General features: G+C 44.0%; 1 protein-coding gene across 1 annotated transcript in view; it reads right to left on the bottom strand.

Annotated features, from left to right (window-relative positions):
* Positions 1–4,801, bottom strand: part of LOC124690398 (mRNA export factor GLE1-like) — a 12,528-nt gene extending 7,727 nt beyond the window's left edge. Inside the window, exon 1 of the mRNA XM_047223787.1 lies at positions 4,601–4,801. Coding sequence (XP_047079743.1) covers positions 4,601–4,801 — 201 coding nt within the window. The remainder of the gene's footprint in view (positions 1–4,600) is intronic.
* Positions 4,802–11,186: the final 6,385 nt, after the last annotated feature.

The following is an 11,186-nucleotide window of genomic DNA, read 5'->3' as shown; positions in this document are numbered from 1 at the left end:
CGAGTTCTTCCTTATGTCTTTCTTCTTCAACCTCTAGCCTTGGCTAAGTTCTTGAGGAAACCATCCGGAAGTTCATCCCGTCTAATCACAAACCCTCCCCCGAATCCTCTTGCGTCCATTCGGCCCCAACCTAAGCCATCCTATGGCATCTGTTTGTTCACCACGACGACACAGACACATTGAATGTGTTGCTCACCAAATACTTGGATGTTGGTATGTCGATGACGTAGGCGTTGTCATTGATGCGCTTGAGGAACTTGAAGGGACCATCGCCTCGGGGCTTGAGCTTGGAGTTTCGTTCTTGAGGGAAGCGGTCCTTGCGGAAGTGTAACCACACTAGGTTTCCTTCCTTGAAGATCCTTGCCTTCTTTTTCATGTTGAGTCTAGTGGCTTGACGAAGGACTTGTTCCTCAATTGTTGCCCTTGTATCTTCATGTAGCTTCTTCATGTACTGGGCTCGCTTGTCGATGTTCATGTTTACTTGCTCATGTAGTGGAAGAGGAAGTAGGTCGATCGCCGTAGGTGGTTCAAACCCATATACGCCCATGAAGGGACTTCTCATTGTTGTAGAGTGCTTGGCGCGGTTGTAGGCGAACTCCGCATGCGGGATGCAATCTTCCCATGATTTCAAATATTTCTTGACAAGGACCCGTAGTAGTGTGGAGAGGCTTCGGTTCACCACTTCGGTTTGCCCATCGGTTTGTGGATGTGAGGATGATGAGAACAAAAGCTTGACGTTGAACTTGGCTATTAGTGTCTTCCAAAGGTAGCTCATGAATTTGACATCTCGGTCCGAGACAATGCTTCTTGGTACACCGTGGAGTCTCACAATTTCCCTAAAAAACAAGGAGGCAATATGTGAAGCATCATCCGTTCGGGAGCATGGTATAAAATGAGCCATTTTGGAGAATCTATCAACGACTACAAAAATTGAATCATGGCCATATTTGGTTCGAGGTAACCCTAGTACAAATTCCATGCTTATATCGGACCAAGGAGCATAAGGAATAGGCAACGGTGTGTAAAGACCATAAGAGTTGGTTGTAGACTTAGCTTGTAAGCATGTCATGCAACGGTTGCATAGGCGCTCCACATCGCGCTTCATTCTTGGCCAATAGTAATGGGTAGATAGCATGGAGAGCGTCTTATCTCACCCAAAGTGTCCCATAAGACCACCGCCATGTGACTCTTGCAAAAGGAACTTACGAAGAGAATACTCGGGTATACAAAGTTTGTTAGCTTTAAACAAGAATCCTTGGTGCAAATAGAAATCATCGATGCCCTTTTCACTAGAATACTTTGCAAAAATTGGGCCAAAGAAGGTATCGGAGGCACATAGGTCTTTGATTTCATCAAGACCCAAAACATGAAAGTCCAAACGAGTGAGTAAAAGGGTGAGCTTGCACGAAAGAGCATCCGCAACTACATTGTCCTTGCCCTTCTTGTATTTGATTACATATGGGAAGGACTCAATGAACTCAACCCATTTTGCATGTCGTTTGCTCAAATTGTGTTGACTTTTCAAATACTTCAAAGACTCATGGTCGGAGTGAATGACAAACTCTTTTGGCCAAAGATAGTGTTGTCAAACTTCAAGAACACGAACCAAAGCATAAAGTTCCTTGTCATATATAGGATAGTTGAGGCGTGCGCCATCCAACTTCTCGCTATAGTATGCCACAGGTTTTCCATCTTGCATAAGGACTCCACCAATAGCGAGTCCACTCGCATCGCATTCAATCTCAAAAGTTTTGGCAAAGTTCGGAAGAACAAGAAGTGGTGCCTCGGTAAGTTTCTTTTTCAACTCATCAAAAGCTTTTTGTTGGGCCTTGCCCCACACAAATGGAACATTCTTTTTAGTAATCTCATTTAAAGGGCAAGCAATGGTGCTAAAATCTTTCACGAAACGTCTATAGAAACCGGCAAGTCCATGAAAACTTCGAACTTGGACAACGTTGGTAGGAGTGGGCCAATTGTGGATGGCCTCAACCTTCGAAGAATCAACTTCAATACCATTGGCGGAAACCACAAATCCAAGAAAAACCAACTTTCTTTGTGCAAAGGTGCACTTGGGAAGATTTGCAAAGAGCTTTTTGCGGCGCAAGATGCATAAGACTGCTCTCACATGTTGCACATGGTCCTCGAGATTTTTGCTATAAATGAGAATATCATCAAAGTAGACAACCACACTCTTGCCAATGAGAGGTCTCAAGATGTGATTCATAAGACGCATAAAAGTTGATGGAGCATTTGAAAGACCAAATGGCATGACAAGCCATTCATAGAGACCAAGTTTGGTCTTCAATGCCGTCTTCCATTCATCACCAATTGCCATGCGGATTTGGTGGTAGCCACTACGCAAGTCTATGTTAGAGAAAATCGTGGCACCACTCAATTCATCAAGCATGTCATCTAAACGCGGAATGGGATGGTATCGAACGGTAATGGCATTGCTGGGGCAACAATCCATACACATTCTTTGCGACTCATCCGGTTTAGGAACGAGAATCACCGAAACCGCACAAGGGCTTAAGCTTTCACGTACATACCCTTTTTCGAGGAGATCTTGAATTTGGCGTTGAATCTCCTTTGTGTCTTCGGGGTTGGTGCGGTAGGCGGCGCGGTTTGGTAGCGGGGCGCCGGGTATGAGGTCGATGCGGTGCTCGATTCCTCTAAGCAGTGGTAGTCCGTGAGGGAGCTCGTCGGGGAAGACATCTTGGAACTCCTTCAAAAGAGACAACAAAGATGAAGGAAGTGTTGTTAAGTTTATAGTCTCCGAGGGTGTCCCCTTGCAAATGATCACATAGTGCAATTTGGTGGATGGGTTGTGGTGCACTTCTCTCATCTCACTCTTGGTAGCTATGAGGACACTCTTCATCTCACTCACATATGGCTTGTGGCGCTCACTCTCTTTTTGGTGGATCACTCTCTCACCGCTCATCTCACTAGTGATGGTAGCTTCCTTAGCCCTCGCTAAAGCCTTTGCATTGTCCGCAATTACTTGGCTAGGAGTCATTGGGCGTAGGATGAAGGACTTGCCGTCGGCCTTGAAGCTATAGGCATTTGTGTAACCATCATGGTTTGCTTTCTTGTCATATTGCCAAGGGCGACCAAGTAGCATGTGGCACACCGTCATAGGCACTACATCACAATCAACGGTATCTTCATAGGCGCCGATCTTGAAGGATATTGTGACGGTGTGTTGTATCTTCACATTTCCATTGTCACTTAGCCATTGCACATGGTAAGGATGGGGGTGTTTCCGGAGCGGGAGGTTGAGCTTGGAGCATAGTTCGGTGCTTGCAAGGTTGTGGCAACTACCTCCATCGATGATAACCTTTATTGACTTGCCATTGATTCCGGCTCTTGTTTGGAAGATATTGCATCTTTGGTCTTCATTGGGGAGTGCATGGGTTTTCAACACTTTGGTCACCACAAGTGATGGTCTTGCATCATGCACACATACGATTTGCTCTTGGTCTTCCAAGTCATCATCTTCATGATTGGTTGCGGCTTATACCAAGGCTTCATATTCACCTTCACTCAAATACTCCACATCTCCATCATCTCGAGTTATCATAACTCTTGTGTTCTTGCATTCAAAGGATTTATGTCCTTGTGCACCACACTTGAAGCAAGTGATGTTACTAGATCCCGTGGAAGCTTTGGAGGACATAGTTGGTTGCTCCGGCTTGAAGCTTGTTGTCTTGATGACACTTCTTGTTTGCTTGGGAGGATCCTTGGAAGAAATAGCACTTGTATTTTTGATGCTCGACGAGGCATTTGTTGCATTTCTTGCGGCGAAGAAGTTCTTGGACTTTGCACTTGCTATGTCTTCTCGCACTTGGCGCTCGGCCCTTGTAGCTTGATGAAGTAACTCAACCATGTTGGTGTAAGGCAAGAATTCCACTATCCTCTTGACGGGAATGTTCAATCCGTTCAAGAATCGTGCCATAGTTTGCTCTTCTCTCTCATCCACATTCGCACTCATCATGGTCATGTGCATCTCCTTGTAATACTCCTCAACGGACTTGAAGATTTGCTTGAGTTGAGTGAGTTTGTTGAAGAGGTCACGTTTGTGGTGGGTGGGCACATAGCGTTTGTGCATGACTTCTTGCATCTCTTCCCATGTGTCAATGGGCTCTAAGTCTTCTTTTTCGCGCTTCTTGTTTACTTCTTCCCACCAAACATTTGCATATCCCTCAAACTCAATTGATGCCATGGCCACCTTCTTTGCTTCAGAGAAGTTGTGGATGCGAAATATCTTGTCAACCTTGAGTACCCAAGACAAGTATGCATCGGGGTCTTCCTCTCCTTGGAACTTGGGCATGGTGAACTTTAGCTTCCCAAATATTTCTTCCTCATTACGGTCATTGCGTCTAGGAGGTGGTCTTTCTTCACCATGGTCTTGACGTTGTTGGGGTTGAGGTTGTGGGAGCATCTCGATTGTTGTTTCTATTTTGTTGACGAGGAGGTGGTCTTCCATGACCTTGATCTTGATCATCATTGTTGCGGCGGTGTCGATGCATCACACTTTCTTCACTTGATGCTTGGTGATGACTTGATCCCTCATTTCTCTCCCGAGGGGGTGGTCTTCTACCATGAGGTCGATCATCATGATGGCGGCGATTATCTTGACCTTGAGGGCGTGGTGCCCCATCATGTTGAGGTTGAACAACATTGATGACTTGGCGCTCTTGTTGCGCTTGCCTTTGTTCCTCTTTATGAAGGCGTTGCCTTCTAGCTTGAGCTTCTTGTGTTTGTCGTTGCCGTGCTTGTTCTTCATGTGCTTGTTGTTCATTGCGGAGACGCTCTTGTTCCCTTGCACGTACTAGCTCTTGATCATGTCGAAGGCGTTCTTGCTCTTGTTGGAATTGAGCATGGAGGGTCTCTTGTTGAAGGCGCTCTTCTTCAAGGCCTTGACGTTCTTGGACAAGTCGAAGTCGTGCTTGCTCCGCTTCTTGAGCTTGCTGTTGAAGCACTTGAGAATCCACATTATGGTGGTGTGGGTCTTCATTGGAATCAAGATGAGACGGTGTAGGAGCTCGTGACCTTGAACTTTGAGAGCGCGAAGACCTTGAGTGGTGTCTCCTATTGTCTTTCCGGTTGAGTGTGTGAAGGATATTGTCCAACGTCGTCTTCATCTCTCTTGTTTCTTGACCATGTATGGCGAGTGTTGCTTTCAACTCTTGGCCTTGAGAGTCAATCTTCTCATGGAGGTCTTGAACTTGGTTGTTGAGGTCTCTCCTTTGCACTTGAGCTCTTTCTTCATAGCGTAGGGTGGTATCTTCCATCATTGCTTCTAGTTCATTGAGCTTGGAGTGGACGGCTGTAGTAGCTATCCAATGTTGGTGACGCGTCATCGGTAGTTGGTTCCCTTCTCCACTAGACATGGTTACAACTAAAACAAGAACTATGTGGTGGGTGGTTAGGAGAAACTACCAAAAAGTGTCAAAACTTGCAAACCAAAATCGAAAGGTGTTTCAAGTCGGAGGACAACCGATATGTATGCACACACACAAAACAAAAACTCTATATGTGTTGGAGATATGCCCAAGAGGCAATAATAAAATGGTTATTATAATATATCTTTGTGTTTATGATAATGTTTACATACCATGCTAACCGAAACATTGATACATGTGTGTTACTAGGAAGTTTGCGGCGCGGCGCACGCCGCGCCCGTGTTTTCTACCGTGAAAACAACGTCTTTTAGGTTTAAGAGTGCGTAATTCCTTTTCAAAAACAGCTGAAGAAACATCTAAAACTGGACCACACATTTGGTATCAAGACCGTTGGTTACACTTTTATAGAAATAATATAATATTTGGATAGCTGAAGTACCGCGGAAGTGTCAGTGAAATAGCCGGCGAATCGTTCGGTGCTTTTGCTTCTAAATCGTTGGTTAACATATTGTAGAAATAAAACAATACATGGGTTACTGAAGCACCGCAAAAGTGCCAGTGAAATAGGCGGCGGATGGTGGAGTGCTTTTGTTTTCGGTGTTGCTAGAAAAGGAAATGGTAGTATTTTTCCGGCCGAAATAGGCAACGGGTGATGGAGTAAAATAAGGTCATCTAAGGTGAAAATGTGACGCATGGTGAAGTAAGTACATTTTTTTCGATGTTACCGTAGAAGAACACAACATTATTTTCCCCGAGTAAAAGAGGGAGCGGGTGTTGGATTTTTATTGAAACACCATTGAAGCATTATGCACTACTAAAGAAATATATGCGAGTAACTACTGTCTAGAACCACGGTTGAGGTTGAAGGTTCATGTAAAAATTACTACCCTTGTGCGTTGTTGCAAAATGACCGGTGGATAAATATGCGGTCTTAAATAATTAATAGTAGGTAGTTAACGGCGTGTTTTATAGTTGACATCGGCAATGTTCAAGATGTATACTGACAAATTGCTTTCTAAAAAAATATAGGTAGTTTCATCTCGTGGAAAATTACCACCGAATGTTGCACCGTTAAGAAATTATCGGCGCTGGAATATGCTCCCTTAAATAATTAAATATTAGGTAATTAATAATCTATTTCATAGTGGACACCGAAAAATTACTGTTGACGTTGAAGGATTGCACCGAGTAATTATTTTTTGGTAAATTTTAGGTAGTTACTGCTTTGCAAAAAATAATTGCTATATTATTAACACGACAAATTATTACGAAAGCTAACTAATTCAACTACTGCGAGAAATTAACATCAGAGTCTTTAAATATTGTCAGCGCGGCAAATCATTTTTATGAGGGCATACCATGTTATTTTCCCATCAAAAAGAAGCAGCGGACGATGAAGTGTTTTTTGTTCGCAGATAGTATTTCTCCCGGCTGAAAGAGACGACGGAGGGTGAAGCGAATATATTTTTTCAAAGATACAATGTAAAAGGGTTGTAGTATTTCTCCGGGTAAGAGATGGCAGTAGTATAGGGGGCAGATATATATGTGAAGTTACTATATATTTTCAAAGATAAGGTAGAAGAAAGTAGTAGTATTTTGCTAGGTTAAAAAAGTTAAGAGATGTTTTTTTTTCCAAATTGTGTTCATGTAGCAATTTCTATATGGTACTGTTCATGTGCTATGAACAGGAACCAAGTGAATGAGTGAGCAGCAAACCCATCCAGCGGACGATGAAGTGTTTTTTGTTCGCAGATAGTATTTCTCCCGGCTGAAAGAGACGACGGAGGGTGAAGCGAATATATTTTTTCAAAGATACAATGTAAAAGGGTTGTAGTATTTCTCCGGGTAAGAGATGGCAGTAGTATAGGGGGCAGATATATATGTGAAGTTACTATATATTTTCAAAGATAAGGTAGAAGAAAGTAGTAGTATTTTGCTAGGTTAAAAAAGTTAAGAGATGTTTTTTTTTCCAAATTGTGTTCATGTAGCAATTTCTATATGGTACTGTTCATGTGCTATGAACAGGAACCAAGTGAATGAGGGAGCAGCAAACCCATCCAGCTTTTATATATAGTATAATGTGAACAACAAAGAGTCCCTAGTAAGCCTCTTGTATAACTAGCTTGTTGATTAATAGATGATCATGGTTTCGTGATCATGAACATTGGATGTTATTAATAACAAGGTTATGTCATTATATGAATGATGTAATGGACACACCCAATTAAGCGTAGCATAAAGATCATGTCATTAAGTTATTTGCTATAAGCTTTTGATACATAGTTACCTAGTCCTTTCGACCATGAGATCATGTAAATCACTTATACCGGAAAGGTACTTTGATTACATCAAACGCCACTGCATAAATGGGTGGTTATAAAGGTGGGATTAAGTATCCGGAAAGTATGAGTTGAGGCATATGGGTTAACAGTGGGATTTGTCCATCCGATGACGGATAGATATACTCTGGGCCCTCTCGGTGGAATATCGTCTAATGTCTTGCAAGCATATGAATAAGTTCATAAGAGAACACATACCACGGTACGAGTAAAGAGTACTTGTCGGGAGACGAGGTTGAACAAGGTATAGAGTGATACCGATGATCAAACCTCGGACAAGTAAAATATCGCGTGACAAAGGGAATTGGTATCGTATGTGAATGGTTCGATCGATCACTAAAGTCATCGTTGAATATGTGGGAGCCATTATGGATCTCCAGATCCCGCTATTGGTTATTGGTCGGAGAGAAGTCTCAACCATGTCTACATAGTTCGCTAACCGTAGGGTGACACACTTAAGGTTTGATGTCGTTTAAGTAGATATGGAATATGGAATGGAGTTCGAAGTTTTGTTCGGAGTCTCGGATGGGATCCAGGACATCACGAGGAGTTCCGGAATGGTCCGGAGAATAAGATTCATATATAGGAAGTCATATTCCAGGTTTGGAAAATGATCCGGTGCATTTATGGCAGGTTCTAGAAGGTTCTAGAAAAGTCCGGAAGAAGGCACTATGGAAGGTGGAGTCCCGGAGGGACTCCACAAGCTTGGCCGGCCAAACCCTAAGGGAGGAGTCCCAGGTGGGCTCGACCTGAGGTGGCCGGCCACCCTCCCTCAAGGAAAGGTGGGAATCCCACCTAGAGTGGGACTCCCATCTTGAGTAGGTTTCCCACCAAAGGTAGGTTTTGGTGTTGGGGTCTTATTCGAAGACTTGGGATACAACTCTTGGGGCTTCCACCTATATAATGAGGGGCATAGGGGAGGGGCCGGCCACACCTTGCCACCCTTGGCCGCAGCCCTAGTTGGCCGGCGCCCAAGCACCCCCTCTCCCCAAACCCTAGCGCCCCTCCTCCACTACTTCTCCCGCATATGCTTAGAGAAGCTCCGCCGGAGATCTCCATCGACACCGCCACCACGTCGTCGTGCTGCCGGGATTCCGAGGAGGATCTACTACTTCCGCTGCCCGCTGGAACGGGGAGAAGGACGTCGTCATCAACACCGAACGTGTGACCGAGTACGGAGGTGCTGCCCGATTGTGGCACCGTCAAGATCTTCTACGCGCTTTTGAAAGCGGCAAGTGATCGTCTACAGCAGCAACGAGAGCCTCCTCTTGTAGGCTTTGGAATTCTTCAAGGGTTAGTCTCGTTCATCCCCTCGTTGCTCCCATCTTCTAGATTGCATCTTGGCTTGGATTGCGTTCTCGCGGTAGGAAATTTTTTGTTTTCTATGCTACGAATCCCTACAGTGGTATCAGAGCCGTGTCTATGCATAGATGGTTGCACGAGTAGAACACAATTGTTTTGTGGGCGTTGATGCTTATGTTGTCTTTAGTTTGAGTACTTTGCATCTTTGTGGCATAGTGGGATGAAGCGGCTCGGGCTAACTTTACATGACCGCGTTCATGAGATTTGCTCCACGCTCGACATGCAACTTGTATTGCATAAGTGGCTTTGCGGGTGTCTGTCTCTCCTACTATAGTGAAGATTCAATTTACTCTTCTATTGACAACACTAGTATCACCGTTGTGGTTCATGTTCGTAGGTAGATTAGATCTCACTCGAAAACCCTAAACCACGTAAAATATGCAAACCAAATTAGAGACGTCTAACTTGTTTTTGCAGGGTTTGGTGATGTGATATGGCCATGATGTGATGATGAATATGTATGAGATGATCATTATTGTATTGTGGCAACCGGCAGGAGCCTTATGGTTGTCTTTAAAATTTCATGTTGAGTAGTATTTCAAAGTAGTTGTAATAGTTGCTACATGAAGTGAACAACCATGAAGACGGCGCCATGGACCTTGACGCTACGCCGACGATGAAGGAGATCATGCCCGTTGATGATGGAGATCATGTCCGTGCTTTGGAGATGAAGATCGAAGGCGCAAAGACTAAAGGGCCATATCATATCACATATGAATTGCATGTGATGTTAATCCTTTATGCATCTTATTTTGCTTAGAACGCGACGGTAGCATTATAAGATGATCCCTCACATTAATATCAAGATAATAAAGTGTTCTCCCCTCGTATGCACCGTTGCACAATGATGTCTACGGGTGCTTCTATTCTTGTAGACAGTGTTGGGCCTCCAAGAGCAGAGGTTTGTAGAACAGCAGCAAGTTTCCCTTAAGTGGATCACCCAAGGTTTATCGATCTCAGGGAGGAAGAGGTCAAAGATATCCCTCTCATGCAACCCTGCAACCACAAAGCAAGAAGTCTCTTGTGTCCCCAACACACCTAATAGGTGCACTAGTTCGGCGAAGAGATAGTGAAATACAGGTGGTATAAATAAGTATGAGCAGTGGCAACGGCACCGGAAAAGTGCTTTGCCCGGGACGAGTAAACAAGCGAGTAGTAACGCAGCAGTAGTAACGCAGTAAAACGAGTAAACAAGCAGCGATAGCGATATTTAGGAACAAGGCCTAGGGATTTAGACTTTCACTAGTGGACACTCTCAACTTTGATCACATAACGGAATAGATAAATGCATACTCTACACTCTTTTGTTGGATGATGAACACATTGCGTAGGATTACACGAACCCTCAATGCCGGAGTTAACAAGCTCCACAATTCAATGTTCATATTTAAATAACCTTAGAGTGCATGAAAGATCAACATAACCAAATAGATCACATCAATACCATCACGAGTAATAGTTAACTTCACAGATCTACAAGAGATCATGATCATAGCCTACGACAAGAACCACACGGTGCACACACTAGTCACCTTTACACCATGCAGGAGGAATAGACTACTTTAATAACATCACTAGAGTAGCACATAGATGAATTGTGATACAAAACACATTGCAATCATAAAGAGATATAAATAAGAACTTCACTACGCCATTCATAACAGTGAATAAGTATTCTGTGAAATATAGCCTAAGAGACCCACACGGTGCACACACTGTCACCTTTACACACGTGGGACAAGGAGTCTCCTGAGATCACATAAGTAAAACCCACTTGACTAGCATAATGACATCTAGATTACAAGCATCATCATATGAATCTCAATCATGTAAAGCAGCTCATGAGATTATTGTATTGAAGTACATAGGAGAGAGATTAACCACATAGCTACCGGTACAGCTCCGAGCGTCGATGGAGAACTACTCCCTCCTCATGGGAGACAGCAGCGTTGATGAAGATGGCGGTGGTGTCGATGGAGGAGCCTTCCGGGGGAACTTCCCCGTCCCGGCGGCGTGCCGGAACAGAGACTCCTGTCCCCCAGATCATGGCTTCGCGATGGCGGCGGCTCGCGGAAGGTTT

Source organism: Lolium rigidum, chromosome 2 (genome assembly GCF_022539505.1).
Source record: "Lolium rigidum isolate FL_2022 chromosome 2, APGP_CSIRO_Lrig_0.1, whole genome shotgun sequence".
NCBI lineage: Eukaryota > Viridiplantae > Streptophyta > Magnoliopsida > Poales > Poaceae > Lolium > Lolium rigidum.
This window is presented reverse-complemented; position numbering and strand designations above follow the sequence as displayed.